We start from the raw sequence: 27,049 nt of genomic DNA, 5'->3' as shown, positions 1-27,049 counted from the left end.
ATCATTGATTAATTGATTTCTCAATTTTTATCTTGGATTTTAATGCCCCAATTTAAATGTAATTTAAATTCTAATTAAATAAAAAACTTAGATATTTGTATGATAATTTAATCGTTCATTGAACAAATCATCAAATTATTTTGTTTTCTGTTTCAAAAAAAAAATTGTCGTTGTTAAAAGAAAAAAAGAAAAATTTCAATTTTTAGAAATGTTAACGGCTCTATTTGTATCGGTAATCGTATCACTTATTGTTACGAGCGTACGAGCAACAGCTTCGGTGTTCAATAACGCAATTCAAGGTTGTTAACTTCACAGCTCATTAAGTATTCATTCCTCAGTGTTCGATCGTTCCATCTGTGTTTTACTATTTTAAATGACAAATTTAAATGGGATGATCGTTTGGATGACTTTTACTGAATTTCACTTCAAAAGTATTGTTACCAAACAAAAATTCACTTGCAGCTATGAATAAAAAAAAAAAAAAAAAAAATTAAAAAACCGAAAAAACCTATTATTTCTTTGATATTTGTGTACTTTTAAAATTCAAATTCTGAAATCTTTAACAAAATTTACAAATAATTAGACTGAATTGTCAAAAAATGCTATAAATTCAAATACAAAAATTATAGCTCTAAGGTACAAATTTGTGAAAAAAGAACAATTCTGACCTTCACATGCATTCAGCAACAAAGGCGCATGATATTAAAGCAATGAGAAAAAATAAATAAATAAATAAATTGAAAATTGAAAATCATTTTGCTCCTTTTGCAATTTACATAAATTTTTTAATTGTTTGCTATAGCATATATGCAAAATATAAAATATATATTGGGAATAGTACATAACAAATATTATTATTTTGGCATAACTAAAATTTCAGTATTTGTTTAACACTGAAATTTCAATGTTTTTTATTAAAAAATTTGACTTACTTTAAATTTTTAATCGATCTAAATTATGAACCTAAATATATTTCATTCATTGATGTGATATATTGCAATAATTATTTTAATCATTTCTATAAAAACCACTAAAATTTTATCCATTGACCTTGTGATTACCTTTAATTGCTTGGTTTTTAAAAAAGTTAAAAATGAACTTAAAATGAAAAAATTACACATTCTTTAAATTTTTTAAAACGAATTAGTTAAGTAATTCTCATATGAATGTGGCAATAGTTTTTGCAAAAGATGTTCATGCCCCATAGCAGGCTCGAACTGCTGACCTTCGCATCTCTTCGTTCACTTATAAGTACGACGCGCTAACCGACTGCGCCAATGGGGCCGCGTAAGATTGTCACCAAATTTTGTCCCATCAAATTATTTCTCAATAATGTTTGATTAATATTTGAAAAGATTTGATATTTTACAAAAAAAATTAATGAACAGAAAAGAAAAAAAAAGCTCTGAAAGATTTAAAAAATAAAATTTTATGGCAATTTTCCAACAATTTATTCAACTATTGAATTATTGAAGTAATTTTTCTTTCATAAAACTTGAAATTTTTACGAATTGCTACACAAGAAGATTTTGGCTAGTAATTGAGGTTTAAGTTTTAATAAAAAATAAATTGATTAAATAAACATTGAGAAATAACTTTTTTTAAGTTTTCATAAAAACCTATTAAAAAAAGTGAGAAATTTTTGAAATTAATTTTAGATCAACCAGAAGTAGAATGTGGACAAGGTACTATAGCAGTACGAGTGCGAACAACATCCAAAAAACCATCGTATATCTTTGCCAAAGGTCATTTTCACAAAGATGGTTGTCACTTCAAGCAAACCGATCATGCAACATTCCATTTTGAGCAGTGTGACGTGAATAGGAAACGTGAAGTACGTAAGCATAATCATTAAAATTTCTTTAACAATTACATTCTCAATTTGAGATTTATTAACAGCAATGGAAAATATCATTCAAGAAGTTATTTTAATTTGCAGGTGAATCCACGTGGAATGGCTTATTCATTTACAGTTATTGTACAACTTCATCCGGTAAATTTCAAATAGATTTGCAAAAAATCAGAAATAAACTTTAAATCTGAATCTAAGTCTAAGATTCGAATAAAGTAATAATAATAAATTCCTTCTGCTTATGATAAAATGAAACTTTGCAGTTATTTATTACAAAAGTGGATCGAGCTTACAATGTTCGATGTTTCTATATGGAAGAGAATAAGGAGGTTGATGCTGAATTAAAAGTTAGGTATGTATTATACTTTTCTAATTAAAAAAAAAAAATTCAAAATTTAATTAAAAATTTAACAAAATCTAATCATTTTATTTTATTTGAAATTAAAAAAAAAAGAAACAACGAAATAGACAAAAAACTTATATTCATACAACACAATAATAAGTTTGAATAATTTTTTTATTGCAATTAAATTTTTTCAAAATAATCCTTCATTTAAACTTATTTATTTGGGTATGAAAAAATGAGGACAATAATTCGTAAATATTAGATTGAGAGAGGTCAAAATATAAAAGATGTTTTTTTTTTTCAAATTGTTCCAAAATAAACATTGTCCTGAAAAGGAAACAGTAGGACCAAGGGAAGTTGACATAGTAAATGTGGCAAAAAATAAAAAAGAAAAGAAATTGTTACATAAAATTGACAGAAGATTAAGAAAATAATAGTCTCGAAAATAAGGAATAAATTTTATATTTTTTTTTTTTTTTTTTTTTTTGGAGTAAAATTTATGAATTTCAAAAATTAACGAAACCTTGAAAAACCATTGTGCAAAATGTTTTCAATATCAAAAAAAAGTAATTATTTGAATTTCTTGAATGAATAATTCTAGTTTATGATCTCTAATCAAATTGCATTAATAATCTTTATTTGTTGGCATTTTCAGTTAGAAAAAAAAAAAAAAAAGAGAAACAACTTAATTATTTATTTTAATAGGAAAAAGTCAAAAGATATGAGACAGTTAAACATATTATTTTGTTTTTTGTCACTACAATTCTTTCTTTATTTTTTTTTATTTATTTTTTATTAGTTAAAAAAAAAAGAAATGCATTTTATTTACAAGAAAAATTACCATAAATGACATTAAATTATTTCTTGTCATTGACAAATTTTCCATTTTCCTTTTCTTTCCTTTTTTTTTTTTTTTTTTTTTCCATTTCTTTTTAAAAGTAAAAATGATTCAATTATCTTTCATGTAAAGAAATCATATAAATATTCTCACAATTTATACTTTTTATTCTTCTTCTAATTTTTCCCACAATAACCTTTTTTTTTTTTTTTTTCAATTTAATACTTTCAGTTTAATTTTCAAATAAAAATTAGAAAGTTGAAATTTGTTAGAAAAGAAAAGGAAAGAAATGATTTGTAATTATAGTAGATATGAAAAACTTTTTTTTTTTTCTTTTCTTTTTCGCAAACAAAAATTCAAAATAAAAATTTATAAATCAAAATTTTTGATGAAATTAATAATTTATCTTTTTTTTTTTTTTTCTTCAGCGATTTAACCACATCAATGCTTGAATCAGGACATGCAATGCCTCAGTGTTCTTATACGTTACATCGAGATTCCCCGAATGGACCGGTATTACGATATGGTCGAGTAGGTGACATCGTATTTCATGTTTGGGACTGTCCATCGGATGTTTATGCAATGCTCATTCATAGTTGTTATATTTTGGATGGAAAAGGCGGGGAGCATCAAGTTATCAATGAAAATGGGTAGAAATTTTTTAATATTTAAATTTTAATTGCTTTAATTGAATTTATTAAAATTTTTATAAGTATTATTAAAGATATTGAATGTTAATTGAAACCATAAAAATACATTAACATTTGATATTCAAATTGGAATTAAATTTTAAGTTCCAATTAATAAGCATAATTCTTTAAGAACAAAATGATTTTCTTTTTTTTTTTTTTTTAAGTTGATTAATGAATTTTAAGTAAATATAAGTTTTTGCAGATGTTCAACAGATGATTTTATCATTCCACAATTGACATATTCTAATGAACTTACTCGTAGTTTTGCGGTTAGTAGAATATCTATATTTTTGTATTCATTTTCTTGTTTCAATTAATTAATTAATTAATTAATGAAATACTAAATGTTTTGCATATTCATTTTCTATTTTTATTTCGATTGTAATCTCAGATCGATCAACATTTTAGTTGACAATTTTTCCTTCATTTAATAACTGCTATTTTTTTAAGATTTCGAATAACTTTTACCATATTTCAGGGAGCTAGTGTTGTAAATCTTCCGGATCGAGAATCGATTTATTTCAGTTGTCAAGTGAAATTATGTTTCAAGAAAGGAGATTACTGTACCAATGTGACGGTAATTTAAAATATCTTTTTTCTACTCTCTCTCTCTCTCTCTTTCTCCATGGAAAAATTCAAAAAATTCAGAACATTTTTATGCTAAATCTGTATTTATTTGATGATTTGTTCATTTAATGATTCCTGCAAACGAAGTATTTTTTACAAAGCTTAAATGTATTGCTATTAACTTTTATTTATTGTTTATTGTTTACTGTTTATTTCTTATCATTCTATTTTATCATTAATTAATTATTTACTATTTTATTGTCAGTTCGACAAATGGAAATAAACTTTTACAGCCACCACGTTGCGATGATCAAATTTTCATTCCAACAAATTCGAAAAATGAAGCAAATCATATCGAAGATGAATTACAAAGTGACCAACTTCTGTACACAACCACTGGTCCATTGGCCACATCGAATACTGTTCGAATTGTCCAGGGCACTCTGCCAGATGTGACAATTTCTCCGTCATCCAAGAATTCATCTGAGTTCCAAACTTTATCCACCACTTCACTATTCACTGATCGTATCACTGCTACAGTGAAATTATCTGATGCAAAATCATCAGAAATTTTTTTGGATGAAATTCCGAAGCAAAACAAATTTTCGAAATTTCGCATACAACAAAATGAGAGTAACAAAGAGTTTAGTTACGATATAGAAGGTTAATTGTTTCTTTGTGTTATTTATTTTTACTATTTGGTTAAGTTTTTTTTTTTTTTTTTTTTTTTTTGCGAGCCCACTTTTCTTAGCTAAAGAAATAAACAAACACAGAAATGCATTTTTTTTTTTTCGTATCTTTACTTGATTGATTAATTTAATTAGCAGTTGAGTGTCGAATGATACAGGTGTGAATTCATATATGATAAAAATTAGAATTACATATTTGCGAAGTAGTTTGCTTTGTGTTTGATTTATGGATTTGTACAAAGTTTAAATATTTTTTAGATTATTTGTGAAATAGATTTGTTGTTTACAAGTTTGTTGTTTACAGGTTCGGGTGAAAATGAAAATTTGTTAAATGTAACAAATGAACGAAGCATAGCTATTCCTGATATTGTTCTCACTAACGTTGGAAGTTCAACTAAAATCTTAGAGACAACAATGATAACAATAACGACAACAACAACAACAACAACAACAGCAACAACAATGCCAACAACAGCGTCATCATCATCATCAACAACAACAACAGCTGCAATGACAACTTCTGGGATTGAAATTATCAAAGAAATAAATTCGACGAGAGGGCGGCGAACAATTTCTGAAAATAATTATAATATTGTTGACTTGGATGTTGCCACACAACAGCTAAAAATTCTCGAAGAAGGTTTTGGTAAGTATTAATTCTTCCGAAATATCATTTAGCGATTTTCAAAAATAACAAAATTCGAATACAACTGTGTGTGTGTGTGTTTGCTTTTGTTAACCTTTTGTTGTTGTTCATTGAAGAATTTCAATAATTATTCCTTTCTGTCATATTTGGTCTTTTGTTAAAAATTTCAGGAAATTAACAGGAAGAAAAAAAAAAAGAAAAAATTGAGAGAAGGTAAAAAAGGAAAAGAGGGAAAAGAATGAGAAATGTCATTTATGCGACACTTTGACAGTTGCACTTTTTCATCTTATTTATCATAATTATCATTATTTTAATTATTCATTAATTATTATCAATGCAAAAAGAAGAAAAAAAAAATTTCAATTTACAGATTTACCCGAACAATTAACAAGATCAAATTTAATAAAGGATCACAATGAAGAAAATGTATGCATACCAGTGTTAAGCATGTGGATTCTATCAGCATTTTCATTATTGTCAATATCAATAGCTATTGCAACAATTATTTACTCTAAACTTTCTAGTCGAAAGATGGCATTATTTTATCATTATTAGGCTAATTAACTCATCATCTCTCATACTCCAACATTCCAATTTTTTTTAGGATATTAATTTAAAAAAGAAAGCAAAAAAAAAAAAAAAAAAATTAAAAATTAAACACAATTCGATTAACAAAATTTTTTTTTCTTTTTAAATTGATACTGCACTTTTTTTAAACATCAATTTTTAATTTAATTTATATTTGATTAATATCATTTTCATTTGGTATTTAACTTTTGCCTCTGAGACTAACATTTTATCTAATTAACTTATTATAATGCGACGTTTACTCTTCCTGTTAAGCTATACATGCAGTAATTACATCTAACATTCCACAAAATATACTTTATTTATTTATTTGTTGTTTTTTCTTTTTTCTTTTTTCTTCGTTACTTTATTTTACGTTATTTTTTACTATTATAACGTTTACTTTTGTAGTTCAGCACGTCATGTCATTACGGATTAAGGAAAAAGTGGATAAATACTATGTAATAACAAAGATAAATACATGGTACTTACGTGCTAGATAATAACAAAAGTAAATACGTGGTACTTACGTGCTAGATAATAACAAAGGTAAATACGTGGTACTTACGTGCTAGATAATAACAAATTACTGTAATAATTTGTAACTATCTTAATAGATACAATAAAACAGTAAGACTTAAAATTAAGTTAGTTGAATTTAAATGAATTAAATTCAAAATTGACTTTCATTGTAAAGGTTATCAAATTGTATTACAAGGTTATTGTCAACCACTTTAATTTAATTCGTTAAAAGAATCATTCCTCATACATTCCTTCTTAATTACGGTTCATTTGATAAGTATATTTGAAAATATTCAGCTTACAATGATAACAATGCTATTACAATAGCAAATAATAATAATATGATAATAATAGTAATAATAACAATATAATAATAATAGTAAAACAACCATAATAATAATAAATAAATGAATAATATTAACAATAACAAATAGTAGCAATAAAAACAATAATGATAATAAAATAATAGCAGTAGTGTTAATAATGTTTTTTTGTCTTTTTTGTTGTATTTTGTTGTATTAACAATGAATTATAACTTTTGTTATTAGCTAAGAAATTATTTTGTTATAATAAATTTTACATAAATAAATAACTAAATCTTCTATAACACACAATGTATGCTGCATATTTTAATTAAAGATCAAATTAAAAAAAAAAGACTACTGGGAATAATATTTATTGATTGATGTCAATTAAGCTTCTGGTAGAAAATTGATTTATTGACCTCGCAAATATTTTTTTTTTGCTTTCTTCTATTATTTGCACACAAAATTAGGTCATAATTTAATTTGGCATAATTTATTTCTTTGCATTATGGCGACAAGTATTTTCAAGGACAAATATAGTTAATGTCACAAATGTATAAAATGACCAATCATAGATTTCTGAATTTGGAAGACTATCGAATAATAACAAAGTTTTTTGTTGTTTTGTTTTTTGTTCAATGATTCGTTGGTCACTTCAGAATGCCAATGGTCACTTATTGAACAAAAGATCTAAATGTCTCAAAAATTATTTATTCTTACACCATTTTGTTTACTAATTGTTCACTTTTTTTATGAAAGAGAAAAATAAAAAGCAATTTCATTGAATTTAACAATTCAGTAAATTTGAAATTGAATAAAGTAATATACATTTTAATTTAAATCTGCTGCTAATTAATCAAAAATACCATAACAATTTCATTATCTTTTCAGTTTTTTTTTTTTTTTTAAAAAAAAAGGAAAGGTATTTTTCGGCGAAAAGTTAGCAACCATGAAAAGATAGTACTAAAACATTGGCTGATGAGCCGAAAAGTTGACAGTGTGAGGTATTCGATTCACCATAAGAAAATAGGAGAAGTGGATAGCAGTAAAGAACACATTTATTAAAACCATCAGTACAGTCTGAAATTAGATTTAAAACTTTAAAAATGTTACCAAAATTTGCTTAAGTTTCAAGAATATAAGTTCAAGATCAAAAGGTCAAGATCAAGAGTATACTTCAAGAGCCAAGTGTCCCGACAAATACCTAATAGAAAACCAAACGTTCGCCAAAGATATTGTCATATTCCAATAAGAATTCAGTAAATTGAAATTAAATAAAATAATATATATTTTAATTAAAAAAAATTTAAAAATTTCAATCATCAAATACTTTTCAATTAGAACTTAAAAATTTCAACACTATGCGATATTTAGTTTCATAACTAATTTTATAGGATAAAATTTTATAATTATAAAATGCGGTAAAATATGGGATAAACAAAATCTTTGAAATTTTAAAACATATTTAAGAATTTTTTTAGAAATTGAAATATGTACGCACAATTTGCCTATGAACTTATAGTAAAAAAATGATGAAACTTTGTTAAAATACATCCAACATAATCATCAAAAAATAACAATTCTGGTACAACTTAAGAATAAACGTTAGAATAAATTTAATTTCAATTAACCAAAATTTTTTGAAACATTTTTAAAAATTCAAAAAAAAAAAGAAAACTTATGCATTCAATAGAAGTAAAATCAATAAGATATAAATAATTAATAAGAATACAATAGCAGTAATAATTTTTATGATTTTGTCGCTAATTTTATTTTGTTATAATTAAGATTTTGATTTAATTTTCTATTCCAAGTATGTATATATTTGTATATTTGTGAATAAACAAATATATGCATATTTGTTTATTCATTTGTTTATTTAACTGATTAATCATTTATTTTGTTTACTCACTCATTCATTCATTTAAAATATAAATTTGCAATTTTTCTAGGTGAAAGCTGAATTTTTTTTAGGACAGATTCTTGATTTAAAAATATTCTCAAAGTACTTTGCGAGTAGATAAACATTATGGAATTTCGGCTTTTCTTGATATTTTTAATTCAACCACCTGCTCATGAATTCAAAAAATTAATGACTGTAGGATTTTGTAAATAAACTATCGCTGAAACCATTGAAAAATCAATACCAAAACATTAAAAATATAAATAGCTGCAACAATAACTCTTTATCAGTTATCATAAACAAAGACAAATGATAAGTTAACTTTTTTAAATCTATGTTAAGTGTTAATCAAATTTGGATTAACTTTATTCCATTCACGGTATATTTATAAAACTTAAAACTTCTGAGACAGTTTTATAACTTCTGCGTTTTTAATATATCTAAGCAAATGCAGCAATTTAATCATTTAAATGTTAAACTATGCTAAACTATAAATTTTAATGTCTTATTTAATTAATTAAACCAATTTTCATCCGAGCTAATTAACAAATTTAAATAAATCTTCCTATTCTGTCAAATCTACTACACCTTGTTGAAAATTTGATTCAAATAACAAATATCTTTAAATTAATTATGCATTCATTCCTTTTTTTCAACCAAATTTTGATAAAAATTTACAATCAATTTTTGTGATACTAATCCTTCATTTCTCTAAAATTAGGAATTTTACTTCTTTCTCCTCCAAATTTCACATTTTTTTGTTTACATATCTTAATTATTGATTGTTTACCTTTTCTACTAACTTTTATCTCCTTTTTAGTTAACAACAATCTAATTTCTCTTATTCTATTTGAATAACTTTTTTTTCTTTCCTGGGAAACCAAAGAAAAAATTGGCCCATTTGCATTTCTTCTTAGTCATACACATCGACACTGACAACATTAGCGCCTTGAATCATCGATATGTCATTTGCGCCATCACCAAATTGTTAACACTTTCCCATGTAGGACTTTCTTTACGGTGTCAACAGGTAACAAAACAGGAAAGACTTCTATAAAAATGATAAAATTTGACTAATTTAAAATTCAGTTTAAAATTAATAGTACATACAGCAAATGACTAAAGATTTGTTAATAGAATTAAATACCTTTGAATGCAAAGTTTGTCATTTTGGAATAATATTAATTGATATTTCAAATTATTTCCACATATATATTAAGAAATAAAATACGAATTTAATTTCATTAATTTCAATTTTGTTTCATTTTTAATTTAAATGAAAAAAAAAAAAAAAAGAAAATGAACCTATGTATGCAATTTTCAAGTTCATTTTTGAAATAAATTTTTTTAACTTTTCATAAAAGAAACATTTTTACAAATCATATTTCAAAAAAATGACATTTTAAAAAGAATTTAAAAAATTAAAGGACTTTTTCTTAATTCTCAAAGTTTAATTTTTCAGAAAAAATTCCATTATAACATGAAATTGTTGATAGGATTGGTATACAATTAAGTAAATCAAAACCTATTAATATACTATTTTAATCTTACGTACTAAGCGTAACAAGTTGTACCTTATAGCGTACAACTGGAAATTACGTAGATTACTTGTTGAAAAAAATTGTTTACTGCAGAATAAATACGGATGAGTTACGTTGATTTGATCGATGCTATGATGTTACGTGATTGATGTTATGATGTCACGTGATTGATGCCATGATGCTACGTGATTGACGCTATGATGTTACGTGATCGGTTATTTTTAGGCTGTTTAGTTCAACAAAATGAACCTAATGTTATGCATCTCTAAACTTCATTAATTTAAACATTCACCAGTTTATTTTACTTGATAAGAATATGATGATAAGATTCATCTATATTTAGTGATTTTGAAAGAATATGAAAAGATCGATCAGATCAATAAAATAGATCAGAATTCTAGTTCAGTGATCAACTGGAACAGAACTATCAAACTGAATGATTTGTTTCATGAAACTGTTAATCTGTGTTAAAATTAATTAAAGTCTCATGTTGGACTTATAGCACTGTGAATTAGAATTTGCAAAGTATAGTAAAGGAGATAGGATCACAATAAGTTGTGATGACTTTATCACAAACTAATCAATAACAATCAATCAGTTGAAGAAAAAAAATGATCGTTTAATTAGCTAATTAAGCTAGAAGGGAAGACTTTAACTTCATTTTAGCATTGTTAGTAATACTTAAGAGATATGGATGAGATAACTTTTAAATAATTTATCAATTTCAAATATATTAAAAATAATAAACAGTTTTTATTGTCGTAGAATTTTTGAAATATTTAATTCATTTGTATTCATGTTTGTTTGTAATATATAAAAATTTCATTTCTTTTTTTTTCCAAACTTTGTTTATTTTCAGATTGGATAGATTTCATTTTTTCTTTTTTTTTTAAATTTTTTAAATGAAATAAACATTTAACTGTGCAAACAACAAATGATATAAACGTTACATATCATTGTAATTGATAAAAATTGATAATTTTATTAAATATGAAAGAAGAAAAAAAAAAAATGAAAAGAATGTAATGACTAATTTTTTTTTTTTTAAAAAATGATTTAATAGCAATAAAAATATGATAAATAGAGCTATTAGTCGATTAATAGCAACAAATTATTATTAAAATTATTGATGAATCAGTCACTGAGCATATTTCTATCCTAAAAAAAAATGCTCATTTTTGATTTGAAATTTAAAATTTTGTGCAGAAAAAATTGATTAGAATAAATATGCAAGTCTAAAAATAATTGATTTTTAAGCAATACATTGCATTTTTCTTTGTTTTTTTTTTTTTTTCACTCTCGAAATATTTATTATATTTTAATTATTTTTCATTAACTTAATCATACTTAAATAATCGACGATAATTGTTTGAAAAGTAAACGAACAAAAAAAAAAAAAAAAATTAAGGATGTTTTTATATTTTTGATTCTTGTGGATCGTCCAAAAATCTCTTCTTGGCTTACTTGTTTCAGTGCTAGTGAATAATAGAACTATCAAGGATTTCATGTAATTATCAATTGCTTCAGACTGTTAATTTTTTATCAATTATCAACCCATTCCATCCAACTGATTGCATTTGCATGCAAACTGCTATCAGCTAATCAACCCATTCCATCCAACTGATTGCATTTGCATGCAAACTGCTATCAGCTAATCAACCCATTCCATCCAACTGATTGCATTTGCATGCAAACTGCTATCAGCTAATCAACCCATTCCATCCAAGTGATTGCATTTGCATGCAAACTGCTATCAGCTAATCAACCCATTCCATCCAACTGATTGCATTTGCATGCAAACTGCTATCAGCTAATCAACCCATTCCATCCAACTGATTGCATTTGCATGCAAACTGCTATCAGCTAATCAACCCATTCCATCCAACTGATTGCATTTGCATGCAAACTGCTATCAGCTAATCAACCCATTCCATCCAACTGATTGCATTTGCATGTAAAAGTTAATCATTCCCGCATCCAACAAATACACATGAATAGCCTTTATTCTTTCAGATAATTCAATCAAATTTTCAAATCTTACATTGAAATTTATAAAAATAACATTAGATAAATTGAATTCATAGATTTATGCTTAAGCAATTGTTACCTCTTCCTTAAATTATTTATCAGTCAGTTATTAAATTTTCTCAAATTCTCTTTTTCGAAATCATCGTTGTTTTTTTTTTTTTTTTTTTTTTTTTTTATTTCTGAAAAGAAAATGGAATAAAATGAAATTTAGTGAAAATTTTGCATCAAATTTAAGAATGATCAATTGATCAATTAATCTTTGATGACAGGGAGAAGTGCTTATCATTAGTTGTTGTAATTTATACGGATATCATAATTTAGAAATAAACATGATAATACTAACAAATGTTTGAATCATAGATTTCAAATGTCACAGAGTGGCTTCTCTGTCGTTATCATATCATTTAATACATGCAAGAATTACATTTTATAGAAAAAAAACAGTGATAAGTGTGACATATTGGAGAAAATTATCAGTTTATGAAATGGAATAATCAATAAATTATCAGTTTATGAAATGGAATAATCAATAAATTATCAGTTTATGAAATGGAATAATCAATAAATTATCAGTTTATGAAATGGAATAATCAATAAATTATCAGTTTATGAAATGGAATAACACAGATATCAATGAATTTGTTAACTTTGATCAACAAAGTAAAATTATCTAAGTAATCCAATTGATTTGATAATTATTGTTTATTAATTCTATTATTGTTGTGCATAAAGAGTAAACAAAAAAAAAAAAATTAATAGTTCAAAATTAAACTTTAAGCAGACACGAGTAATTTACACAAGCATACTAATTACTTCAAATTTGAAAGCACTTCAATTACTAAATAATTAAATACGTACACGTATCACACGTTGACTGAATTTCATTTACAGCTTCTCAAATAATCGATCAGTTGAAAAGTGTGCGAATCGGTCGAAAAAATGTTTTACCATTCAATTTTCTTAAATTGTTTCAAGAATTAGACGCAAATTAGTGTAATATAATTTTTGTTGATTTTTATTAATAATTAATTAAAATATATTTTTTGACATAATTTTTTTTTTTTGTAGCTTTTTGTCAAAAATATGGTAAAATCAAAATTTAGAAATTATTTTCTTTTATAAATTCATTATTTGAAATGATTCAACGCTACTTGTAAATCTTCTAATTCAATTTAATATAAATTACACTAACAGTGACCCATCTTACACAAAAAAATTTAAATATTTCAAATTCGTTTTTTTTTTAAAAAAAAAGATACCAAAAGAAATGATTAATTAACTTACGAATTAACAAGCATAATAACAAAAGTTTGTCGATATTTTGAGCTTAAGAAATAATAAGTCATAAAACCAACGTAACAATTAATCAGTGATAATAAATCTAATAAATTTGCCAAATTTCTATACAAAATGCTATGCACATCATTGGTATGCAAAGCATTTAACATTGCTAAAACACCTTGCGGTAATTCTGTCACCTAAAAATTAATATTTTCAATTATAAAATTAAATTATTCCAATTCTAATTTACACAAATGATTAATTTTATTTAATTCAAACAAAACAAAAATCAATCAAATAATTTTTTTTTTTTTTTTTAAGTTTACATTTATTTAAATCAAAATTTAGTATAAATTTTAATAATTAATATTAAAATGGAAAAAAAAAAAAAAAAAGTAAAGAAAGTAAAATTGACCAAAAAGACAGAAAGCATAACGACAAGTGTAAGAGTTGTTCGATCATAATTTCGTTTACTTCTCTTTGCAGCAGCATTACTATTACTTTTTTTACTTCCAATATCATCAGTAAAGTAATACTTTCGAAAAAGTAAATTTTGTCGTCTTTTTAGATTATTCCTTAATCGAAATACTAATAAAATTGTGAAACAGCACAGTAATAAACAAGGTAATGCCTGAAAATCATTTATTTATTTATTTTTAAACATTGTTTACTTCTCTTTGCTATACCATTATTATTACTTTATAAATTTTCAATAAATTATTTCAAATAGTTTTCAACAATTAAGTAATTAATTCTTCAGAAAAGCATAAATTTGTTTATAAATTATCTAATAACTTTGTTCAAATACTATTTTCTACAAATACTTTTAAAATATTATATTGCTTTAAATGTGATCAAATATAAAAAGTTTTTGTAAATTTAAAATTTCAATAAAACTTGACAAATAAAAGGAAAAAAAAAGGAACGAACCTTTAAGGCAATACCTAAAATCCATAAATTAAGTTTGAAATATTTGCAACTATCATGTATTGCCCAATCAGATATATCAATAGTATAAAATAATTGTTCACCAGAAACCCTGAAAAAAGTCTCTTAATGAAGATAAGATAAGATAAGATAAGATCATTAATATCACTAATGATATCTGATTAACTATGCATAAATTTTAGTAGGTCATTTATTATTTACTAGCATTTCTTTCTTAAATTAATTATTCAATATTTCAGTAATTATTTTATATCACATTCAAAAAGTAAAAGATTTGCTTCTGATTCTCTGAAAAAATAATTTTTCATCTTTTTAAAGTGTCAATTTTATTAACCATAAATGAATTAACGATATTTTATCTATTTAAATTCAAAATTTTATATGAAAATGCTTACTCACTTACCATACAACTTTTATTTCATGCACCAAAAAGGTTGGAATGCATATGGCTGACACAACTATTGCAATAATACCTGTTGCACACCTTAATGTCAAATTTCAAGTATAAAAAAAGCATTTTAAAAATTTATTTTACTTACTATAAGTATTAATTTTACTTACATTTTTTAAAAAAAATAATTTTACTTACTTTACTTACTTTTAAAAATAATTTTACTTACTACATTTCAATAAAAAGATTTTTTTTGAAATGTCATCATGAAAATATATATATATTACTGACTAGAAATGAAGTGTTTATGAAGAGAATTTAATTTTAGTAATATCTGAGAGTGTATATGTTGTAGAGTGGAATTAATTGAAAAAAAAAAATGAAGAGTAATTGTTATCAGGAAGTAATGATGATAAGGATGGATAGAGAGCTGATAACTTGATAAGAATTAAAAGAAGGATATATGTAAATGAAGATGAGAAACGAATGTTGTTTGTTTGTTTTTTTATCACACTGAAAAATTTTAAAAATCAGATTTAAAATTGAATTATAAAATTTGAATTTGTATGCTTTGTCATCTTTTGTCAATTTTCATCCATATTTTTTGGTTATTTTCTTTTTTGTTATTGTTGTTGAAAAAAGTCAAAAAAAAAAGTTTTTTTTTTTTTTAATTTCAACATTTTTATTTCATGAAAAGTTGATCGAAAATCTTTTAATTTTGATTTCAATACCATTTTTTTATGTCACAAACAAAATATAATAAAAAATGTTTTTGTTAAAATTTCTAAGAGCAAACAAGCTTGAATGCTTCGAGAATTCTCATTTATACTTAATTGAAGAAAAAAAAAAATAATTTTTTTTTTCTAATAATTCTTGAGAAAGATGTTTAGAAAAATAACTAAATTGAAAATAATTAACATTCTATAAATAATTTTCATACAATTAATTAATTTTTAAACAAAGATCACAGATTAAATTTGACGTAATGAATTTTCTAGAATGTCCAAGATCGTTTGTATGACAAAGAATTTTAGCAAATCAATGGCTAAGAATTATTTTTTTTTTAAAAAAGAAAATTTTTTGAAAAAATAATTTTAAATGTTTTTTTTTTTTTGAAAATTTTTTTGAAAAATTAACTTTAAATCAGTTATAATAATATTATTTATTAATAATTTTAAGCATTTAATTAATTATCAAGCCAACCATGAAGTACTAGGCTGAAAAAGTGAATTTCGAGATTGTGCCAAAGCACTCCAACGAATAATAGCCAACGTCACGCAACAATACAATGTTATTCCGTGAAGTGCTATAGACGTTACGGCATGAATTTTAAGAATTACTACCCACATATAACTGAAATGAAATTAAAAGTAAAAATAGCAAATATTATTAAATAGTTAGAAACTAAAAAAAATTTCTATCTCATTTTGATTATAATAAATTTTATAAGATTTTTACAAATAATTCTTTTAATAAAAAAAGAATCTCAGCAAAATTTTCAAAACTTACATTATTTAGCTTATTAAGTTTTTTACAGTTTAAATTTTAAAATTTATTCTTCTATCACTTTTTATCATTGATTCTCTCTGTTAGAATTTATTAGTACATCTGTTTGTAATTAAAAAATTTTTCAATAATTCGAAAGTTTTTGAAATATAAGCAAAAAAAAAAAAAAGTGAGTGAGTGAGAATTTTGGAAATTACTATAATTTAAATTGAATTTAAATGAATTATATGAGAATGGGAAAAATAATTATCTCTGTTAATTTTCATTATTTGTTTATTAGACATTTTAATAAATTAAATTAGTTAATGCATTACAATGTGATATAGTTTAAATTTAAAAGAAAAAAAAAATGCTACAAATTATGAATTTAATAAATTACAAATTAAAATTAATATTAATTGTTAATTACTTACCTTACTCCCATACCTGATATTGGCATAAGAAATTTAAATTTAACAATATATAAAAGATATGAACTCATCGTAATAATATCACATACAGCAATGACAACTAATACACAATTAACTGCTGATCGTAGCATACTTGGTCTGGTTAATACCAAAATATGAATTATATTTGCAAAAATACCCGCTGGGCAAATTAAAAGGCATACATATGGATGTAATACATCGTATGTTCTGAAATATTTCAATTAAAAATTTACCCAATAATTTGGTAGAAATTATTTGCTAATAATCATTTAATGAAATGTTAATTTCTGGAAAAGCAAATAGTACCACAATGCTATTTATTTTTTTTTTTTTAATTTACAAATATGAAATTTCAAATAAATTCTAACATTAATTAAAATTAGTATTTTTCAATTATATAATAAATTTCATAAGTTAAATGAATTTTATTTATGCAAATAATATAACAAAAATTTTTGCTTAATTTAATTTCAATTAAATTTATCAAACATTTTGAATGGATTATTTACAATTTACAATTATCAATGTTAAATGAAAATGATAAATGATACTTACGATCGAAATTCATAAAGTGTTTGTTGCATTACGATGGAAATATTTTTATCAAATAATGGCGGATCATTCTCACAAAACATTTTTCCTTCTTTTCTTTTCACAATGACATGAAATGAAATGATTTATTTTACTTATTTCAGTATGGGTAAATATTTCAATATTGGGTAAGTATTTCAGTATGGGTATTTAATTTAAAGAAAGAATGCAAATTTAAAACGATGAGAAAAGAGAAAGTTTTTACCTCAAAAGAACAAAAAAAAAAAAAAAAAAGAAAAAAAAAAAAAAAAAAGAATGAAAAAAAATGAAAAAATAAGTAGAAAAAAAAAAAAAAAAGTAAACCATAAAAAGAATAATGGAAATGCAATAGAAAAAAAAAAAAAAAATGTCACTTTGATATCTTTTGGTGACAAAAAAAGGGTGACAGTTTTTTTTTTTTTTTTCTGGAATATTATTTTATTCATAGTACGGCATCAATTTCCCGCATTTCATTCAAATGAGTGTTATTTCCTGTTTGATTCAAATGAAATATAGCATTTTCAATTTGAAATGAAGCGATAAAACTAAAAATTAATATTGAATATTTTGAACTTTGAAGTGGGAAAAAAACTACTTTTTTTTGCAAATAATTTTTTTTTCTTTTAATAATATAAAAAATCATTGTTTAATAAAAAAAAAAGTTTTTCAGTATTTTCTGTGTTTTTTCAACCTTTAAATTTTTTATTACGAATAAATGCATAAAGATCTGTTCAAACTTTAACTAAGAAAAAAAAAAATTTATTAATTAATTTGTTTCTTAATAGAATCAGAATCAATCAATGATAGTTGTTTACATAATATTTTGATTAAATCAAAATAATATATCTTGAAAGTCACAAGTGAACTGCTTCAATCATTCATTTTTAATATTTTTTTTTTTTAAAAATAAAAAAAAATTTATAAAAAATTAAAAATTTTTTATTTCTAAAAATTAAAATGCATGAAACTCTCTGAAGTTTTAATCATTTTTATTTATTGTTTTTTTTTTTCCTATAATTTTAAAGTATTTAAAGTTTTATTATTTGCAAATGGCACTGTCCACAAGGACATTGCATCTAAATGTTATATTTGAATAGTTTCTAAAAATCAAATTAATTAGCAAAAAAGAAAAAACAATCAGAAAATTTTGGCGTAAATGGTTGAAATAGTTTTTGCTGAAAAAATTTGAATTTAAATTTTATATTAAATCATTTGGAGGAATGTAATATAAATCATAAATGATAGCTCTTTTCAAAAATTAGCAGTACTGTTCTATTTTTGTCAAATTTCTGAAAAATATCCTTTCCATTACTTTTACAAATAGCAAAGTTTTTGGAATAATTAGGCACAAAAAAAAAAAAAAAAAAAAAATTAGAATTTCTAATCATTTCATTTGGAAAATTTTTAAAAATTACCAAATACAATTTCAAATTTAATATTTTATAAATGTATTTTGTGGCAATAATTGCTACTATTCATCGAAATAACATAAATATATGATCAAATTAACAATTTTATTTCTATTCCATTTTCAAATGCATAAAAAAAAAAGAAATAAAAATAAAAAAGAAACTTTAATTTTTGATAATGAAAAAAAAAAGCTAAAAAAATGCTATCATATTTTATGAAATGACTTTTAGTTAAATGCATCAATGATCATTTCACAAATATGCTAAATTATTTTCGATAATCCATTTATTATCTCATATTTCAACATTACTGTGCAAATGCTTTCATTAATTAAAATTTAAAACGAAGATCAGTTAAGCAATTTATAAGTTTTTAAAATGCAAACAAAAAACAAAACTGATACTATAAAAGGGAGTAATTGTAAGAGAAATTATGTTTACTACTCGTAGTAGCATTAAGCTTAATGTTTATTTCAATTTTCATAAGTGCAATTTAAAGCGGATGAAGCGCAATATTCACGCTAATGACAAGTTGAAAAGTAATTGTAATGCTAATTTAATGCAATATTAAAAAGGTATGCAATATTTTATGGTAAGTAAAACGATTTATCTTTACAAGTTAAGTTAGTATTATAAAAGAAATTAGTAATTTAAAATGGTTCCATTGGGATTTGAAAATTTTGATGGCGCAAAAGAATGGATAAAATATTGAAATAATTTGTAAACATGTCGAATATGAAGAAAAATTATTGCTACAATTTTAGTTAAAAACTTTTAATGCAATAATCAAACCAAATTTTTTATGTCTAAAAACGAAGTATTACAAATTTAGAAAAGTGTAGGAGAAAATGAATTTAACATTATTTTACTAATTTATTTAGCAATCTAAAATAGGCTATTTTAAAAATTGTAAGATTAAATTTTACATCCAGAAAATGACAGCAAATTTCAAATAATTAATTTATTCTCTTTTGATTTTTATTTTCTTTTGAATGAAAAAAAAAAAAAAAAATTTTCAAAATGTAACAAATGTTTTGCTATTTTTTAAAAACAAAAAAATATATATGAAAATAAAAATTAGAATCAAAAAAAAAAAAAGAAATAAGGAAGTGATTTTCTCTTTTGAATTAAAAAGGAAAAGCAATAATATTACTTAAAACTTTGAATGAGAAGTTGTAATTGCGACAAGCTAATTTACTAAGAGAAAATCATTTTCATTGGCAAAAAGTTTTTACAAAGAAAAGAAAAAAAAAAAAAACATTAAATCTATTTCGTTGCAATAAAATTAAATTTGATGAATTTAATTGATCAAATTTAAAAGATAAAATTTTTGATTAAATTCATAAAAAATATTAAAATATATTTCGATAAAAGTTAGTGTAATGATTAAAATATAAATTTTAGTTAGAACGAAATTTTTGAATAAATTAGGCTATGAATGAATGAATGAATGATTTGTATGAATTATTAATAGCTCATAACAATGAATAAAAAATAATATTAAATTAAATTTTCAATTTTATGCTAATATTTTTATCAATTTCCATGCTCAATCATATTTCTTTAAAAAAATTTCTCATAGTATGCGTTGCATTAAAAATTAGAAATAGTTAAAAAAAAAAAAAGTTTTTTAAAAACATTAAAAAAAAAAAAATTAGAAATAGTTAAAGCGTTAAAATTAATTATACAAATTTAAATTGAAAAAGTGCTCTCATATAATTATGTGAAGCATAAAATAATAATTATTAAATGTACTTTACCTTCATTTTACACTAAAAAATTATTGGAAAATGATTTTAAAAAATCCCAAAACATTGGGAAAAAAGAAACTTTAAAATGTTTTATTTTTATTTATTATCATTTAACAATGAATGCTTTTATAATAAATATTTAATAATAATTTCATTTTTTTGTAAATTTTTAAATCTGAATGCGAGGAAATATTTGTAAACAAAACGAAAAACATTACTGAATTAATTAGTTCCAACTCATTAGGTATATATGAAAATTAGTGAAGTGTTAAACTGAACACAACAAATCAAACATTTTCATCTCTAACGAACTTTTTTTAATTTTCAAATTAACAAATTTAATATAACTACAAAATCTTTCATCGATCTATCATCATTTTTCGGTTTTGACGTATAAATATAATATGATCTCTTTAATTTTAAAACTATTTGTCGCCAATTTGACCTATTACCTTTTCTATAATTTGTGTTTTCATCTTCGATGACAGAAGCTAATGCTTTATCTCGAATAAGCCAAAAGAGAGAGGGAGAAGAGGAATATTTGATATTCAATAATAAAATATTTAATTCAATTTCCTTTTATCACTACCATTCGATCATTTTTTCATGTCATCATGACAACAGACTTTCTGGCTCTAATTAGCCATTCAGATGTGCCGAAAGTTCCAAGTTCCAATGATAGCTTAAAATCAAAGTAGTATTGCTATTCGCTTCTGTGACAATTAGAAGAATTAAAAGCAATGCTTATGGAAAAAAAGATAAAATTGTTTTTTTTTTTTTTCAACGACAATTATTGCTTTGAGCATAAAAATAATTCAAAAGAAATTTCAAGTTGAATATTTGATATGTAAATTAAATTTTTGAATATTTAATTGAATGTTTTTCAAAAAAAAAAAAAAAAAAATTTCTGGGAATACTGAAAGAAATGGATATTTTAAGAAAATTAGCCAACAAAATTGGATAATCGTTTAAAGTTTACTCTTTTATTCCTTTGTAATTATCAATTGTAATTGTATTTTGCAAAAAAAATTTTTCTTGGCAATATTCTAATTTGTTAAAATTTTGTTAAAAAAAAAAAAAAAAAAAAAGAAAAAATTAGCATTGGATAGTACATTTCACATTATTTTTTTTTTTAAAATGAATGAAACGAAAAATACGCATTTCGATTAATTTTAGTTCTCATTCATTTCACTCACTTGAAATTCTCTCGAGAAAGCGACATTAGAATTGAATTGAGAGCGCAATATTCCAAGCGAACAACAATTGAAATAAAGAAAGTAAGAATAGAGGAAGAAAAAGGAAATAATGGATTGATAGAAAAATTTTTATTTCTATGAAAAGGAAAAAAAGCGAAACTGAAATGAACTTAAAATGATTGTAATAGTGAATAAAAAGAAAAAAAAAAATTATATTAAAAAAAAATTTATTGCAAGTTAATCGCTCATTTATTAAATCAAACAAATTTCTTTTTTTTTTTTTTTTTTTTTTTTTTTTGTATGAAAAAAGAAAAATTGCTTTTTTGATTGATAAGAAAATATCATTGCATGCTTTATGAATTATCATTTATCATTTACTATGTTCATAACCACTGATTAATTAATGTTAATTTTAAATAACTTATTCAAATGGTTTATATTAGTAAATGATTAATGTTTAGCAAAAAGCTAAAATTGATATTTTAGCATTATAATTATGAGAATAATAACATAAAATTCCTTTTAATATTATAAAAGAAATGGAATTTGTTAATAAATAGAAAAGAAAAAAAAGAAATGAGAAAACGAAACGGAAATTATGAAATGTATAATTAGAATATGTGCTATAATTAACTAAACAATAATTAAATTTATCAATTTAAATAATAAATGAACATGTGCTCGGGTTGCTCACAAAGATTTCTTTATATTTTATATTGTTCAACTTAATTTTGTAATCAATTTGCTGTGCCTTATATGTATGGATAATATCATTTGTTATAACATATGTAGTCAATGATATTAAAAGTACACAAAATTTAAATTACAAATTTAATGCAAAAAAAATATATATATATTTTAAATTTTTTTAAAAAATAAAAACTAGGCATTAAATTAATTCATAAGAAATATTTAGTGGAAAATATTTATTATTATTATGATAAAATAAGAAAAAGATTTGTGATCAAAATAAACATTTTATTAATTGAATGTTTTATAAGCTTTGTTTATTAATTTAATTAGTAGGAAGAGAAAAACAATAACAAAACAAAATTAATACAACCAAAAAGAAATAAAATCAATGTGAAATTGTAAAACTTATTTTCTTGCAGTTAAACTTAAAAGAAAAAAAAAAAAAAAAACTATGGAAACAATAGCTTGGATACAGCAAATGTCTTATCATCTTGTCAAAATAATCTTTGTAATGATGAAGTTCAAGCATGTCTCGAATGAATTATCAGCATCTGTCATTATGTCTCGAATGAATTATCAGCATCTGTCATTATCAGCATTGCAAGATGATCGATCAATCTCTAAGACTAAAATAGAAAACAACACAAAAAACACAGAAAAAACATGAATAAAAGTGACAAGGATAAAAGAAGAAAAAATCAACGTTGGATAATTTGAAAATTTCAAAAAAAAAATGGTTCAAAATTTTTAAAATGATAACTTTTAAGAATTGCAAAAATTTTTAAAAATTTTTTTTTTAAGAAAAAAAGAAAAATTGAAAAGTTTTATTAAATTAAAAAAATTTTTAAGAAAAATTTAAGAATCTAATCATTGTTATTTTTCTTATTTCATACATTACATCTAGAATGAGCATATCATTTTAAAATGACAAATTTATTTCAATATTTATCTCCATTTTTTTTGCAGTCGAAAAGTATAACCTTAAAGTTAGATTAACCCATTACTATCAGTTTATAAAAATTTTTTAAACTGTCCGGTAGAGTGACCAGAAAAGAGATGAGAAAAGAATTAAATTATTATTGGGTCAAATATTATCTACTATATGAGATCATCACAAAAACTAAAAGGTCAAAGAATTATTCATTATTATTATTATTTATTATTACTAATATTATTATTATTATTATTATTATTATTATTATTCCAAAGATAATTCTTGTAAAATGGTTTTTTCCATTTTTGCTTCACATACGAATTACCAATAACTCTGTGTATTTATTTCAAACGTAAATGTTATAACGTAAGAAATTTCTATCTCAGTTAACGTCAAAAATTAGATAACAACTGAGCAATTATATCATCACAAAAATTATTAGTATCAGTGAATAAAGAAAATGAAAGTATATGTGGAGAAGTGTACTTCTTCGATAATTTATGTTATTCCCAGAATGAATCGAAGATTTTAATTAAATTGTAATTTGAAAAAGCAAATTACATGTCTAATTACATGCAAGTAATTTCGATTATTTTAAAAATGAACTAAAGTTGTAATTTAAAATGGAAAATGAATGAAATGCGAAGAAGGTAAATTCGATAAGATAAATGTGTTATTGCAATTGTGATGTATGCATTTAAACGAGTAAACAAATATATGTTTGGTTCATTTAGTAGTAAAATTTCTAAAAAAACAAACAAACAAAAAAGATAGCAAAGGATAGACTTATTGTTTTACTAATAAAAAACAAAACAAAACAAAACAAAGCTTACAAGGGATTATAAAGGCGGAAGATGAAAGAAATTTCATGAAATTTAGAAAAATATTATATTTCGAAAAAGCAATTTATATTAGCAATGACAAAAGTTTCATCGTTTGATGTTTCATTTTTCAGTGCAATGATGTAAAAGGCAAAAATAAGTGAATAATGAAAATAAAGAAATAAATTGTTTTCATTTTCAAGACGTTATAATGAAATTTACAAGTGGCAATTCAAAAAGTTAAAAGAAGCAATAAAGGAAAAAAAAAAAAAGGAAAATTGAAAGTTAACAAATGCTTTTACATAAAGCTAAAAGTTAAAGCAATGAGAAAGATGAAAATGCTTAAATTCTTCGCTAATATAATTTTGACTAAAAGCAAAAAAAAAAATTTTCCTTTTCAAGTTTAACAAGAAATAAACTTTTGATTATTATATTCAATCATAAATTAACAAATAATTTGTAGTTTTTTTTTTTTCAAAAATTATTAAAATAGAATATTAACGAACAAATAAAATTTCATTGAATAATTCTTATTTAATGATCTTTTCTTATTCATTTGCATTAATTTAACATTCTAAAAAAAAAAAAAGCTAGAAAATAAGTTAATTTTGTAATTTGTTTGACAAATAATTATGTAAATTTATAAATGGATTATTTCGAATTGAAGTTAAACTTTTTTGAAAAATTATTTTCATTTTTTTTCTTCTCAAAATAATTCTTTTCATTCTTCTATTTTTCACATTTTACTTTTTGTTTTAGAGATTAACTTACTTAATATTTGCTTTTCATTAAATTATGATTATTTAAATAGATTGAAGTTTCAAAAAGTTAGAAATCAATTAGTAAATTCAATTTGTAAATAAATAATTTTACATAATTCATGCAGAGCAGTTGCATCCTTCAATCAGTTATATAAATTTATACAAAAAAAAAAAAAAACTTTTATCAATCAAACTTATATTTATGAATTAAAATTATAGTAAAAACAATCTGTTTTAATTTTTTTCAAAACATTTTTAAATGTTAGCATTCAACAATTTTTTTTTTTTGTTAGATAAAAAAAAATTGTTGCGTGATTAGAGCTAATCTATTGAAAAAATGCTTTTCATTTTCAAATTTTTCATCTCATGGAGAGAGAGAGAGAGAGAGAGAGAGAGAGAGAGGATTGACTAAAAGTATTAATAAATTAACTAATAACACCAATAAATTAGCTAATAAAAGGATTTTAAGCAAATGAATTTGGTTTGATAAAAAGAAAACTCACATTAATTTTTTTTTTTTTTTTAAATAATTGAATTTCTTTTTTTTTTAAATTTATTAATTTGATAAAAGATACAAAAGCAAAAAGGGAAAACAACAACTTATTGAGTAATTTAATGATACTTTTTCATGTGTAATGCCAAAAATTTGTAAATAAAATGAAATGCTGCACGAATTCAATAATAGCTTTTAATACAGTTAATTTCAATTTTAACTATTATTTGTTGCACGCTATGACAATTCTGTGTTTCTTTCTTCTTTTTATTTTTATTTTCCTTTTTTCTAATAGACACTGTATTAATTACATTAATTAATTAATTAGTTAATTAATTAGACAAATAATATAGGTATAAATAATCACCTGAGATATTTAAACTAAGATTTAAAATAATCACAATATGTTAAATGAAATGAAACAAGAAATTTGAAAGTAAAATGAAAGAAAATATTTGGCACTTTTTTTTTTTTAGTACAATTAAATTAATCAATATTCTACTGTCGTGTCAACATTCTTTTTGCAATTTTAAACATCTTAAATTAATAACTTATTTATTAGTGATTATAAAAAATTCTACATTCTTCACAAAAGCTTTAATATTCTTTCCATTCCATTTTTTTTTTTTGAAAGTAATAAAAATTTTTTGCATAATTTTTCTCATTTTATTCAAATTTTACTGCGCAAAAAGTTAAAATTTTATTGAAATTTTAAATCATTTGAATCGATCTTATCGGTAACTAAAATTACAATTTTCGATACTTACTTCTCTCCATTATCTTCTATAAATGACATGTATTTCATGTAATTTTTATGAATTTTATGAGTGCATTTGAAATGTTCGCTACTTTCGAATTGTTATTTTTTAAGTTATCAAATTATGTTTTTTAATTTTTTTTTTTAAATTTCAAATAAAGTGGATGCAACAAGTAAGTAAAAGTAAAGTAAAGTATATTAAATATGATGATATTTATTTGATTGTGAGAGATATATTTAAGTAAATGACAGAATATTTATTTGAGAAGGAATAATAAGTAATGTTTGGATAGGTATATAGTAATTCTATCCCATTAAAATTTCAAATAATTTAGAAATTTGATGAGTAGTGACAGCATCAAAATATAATCAACAAACGAAGCAATTTGATCTATTTTTGCTTAGTTTAGAATAAAAAAAAAATAAAGAAAAAGTATATTTTAAGGATTACTTTTAGAAAAAAAAAAGTATTATAAGGTTTTTCAGTTCTTAAAAAAAAAAAAAATTTTTTTTTTCTAATTCTAATATTTTGGATGAAAAATGAACATACAAAAATGGAAAAGAAGAAATTTTTAACAAATAGAAGCAATGTTAGATGAACTTGGATAGTA

The 27,049-nt window shown here is 22.7% G+C and overlaps 2 protein-coding genes and 1 non-coding gene across 3 annotated transcripts; 1 reads left to right on the top strand and 2 right to left on the bottom strand.

Moving 5' to 3' along the window:
• Positions 1–208: 208 nt before the first annotated feature.
• Positions 209–6,185, top strand: Bma-cutl-16 (cuticlin 1 precursor, putative; the record flags this gene model as incomplete). Its single annotated transcript, XM_043078226.1, has 10 exons — positions 209–299; positions 1,659–1,834; positions 1,940–1,993; positions 2,116–2,204; positions 3,465–3,686; positions 3,931–3,997; positions 4,207–4,305; positions 4,589–4,958; positions 5,289–5,630; positions 6,001–6,185. 10 exons carry the CDS (start codon positions 209–211, stop codon positions 6,183–6,185), a joined length of 1,695 nt encoding a protein of 564 aa, XP_042934160.1.
• On the bottom strand, positions 1,198–1,284 carry Bm14523. The gene has a single exon. It is a non-coding gene; the product is annotated as a tRNA-Ile (tRNA).
• A 7,218-nt stretch (positions 6,186–13,403) lies between the features above and the next one.
• Bm17479 (Uncharacterized protein) lies at positions 13,404–17,688 on the bottom strand (the record flags this gene model as incomplete). Its single annotated transcript, XM_043078225.1, has 8 exons — positions 13,404–13,455; positions 13,781–13,974; positions 14,193–14,408; positions 14,708–14,816; positions 15,129–15,209; positions 16,320–16,469; positions 17,036–17,260; positions 17,609–17,688. The coding sequence occupies 8 exons, from the start codon at positions 17,686–17,688 to the stop codon at positions 13,404–13,406; spliced, it is 1,107 nt and encodes a 368-aa protein (XP_042934159.1).
• Positions 17,689–27,049: the final 9,361 nt, after the last annotated feature.

The sequence above is a fragment of the Brugia malayi genome, assembly GCF_000002995.4.
Source record: "Brugia malayi strain FR3 genome assembly, contig: Bm_v4_Chr2_contig_001, whole genome shotgun sequence".
In the NCBI taxonomy this organism is placed as follows: Eukaryota; Metazoa; Nematoda; class Chromadorea; order Rhabditida; family Onchocercidae; genus Brugia; species Brugia malayi.
Note: the sequence above shows the minus strand (reverse complement) of the source record. Positions and strands in the feature narration are given on the sequence as shown.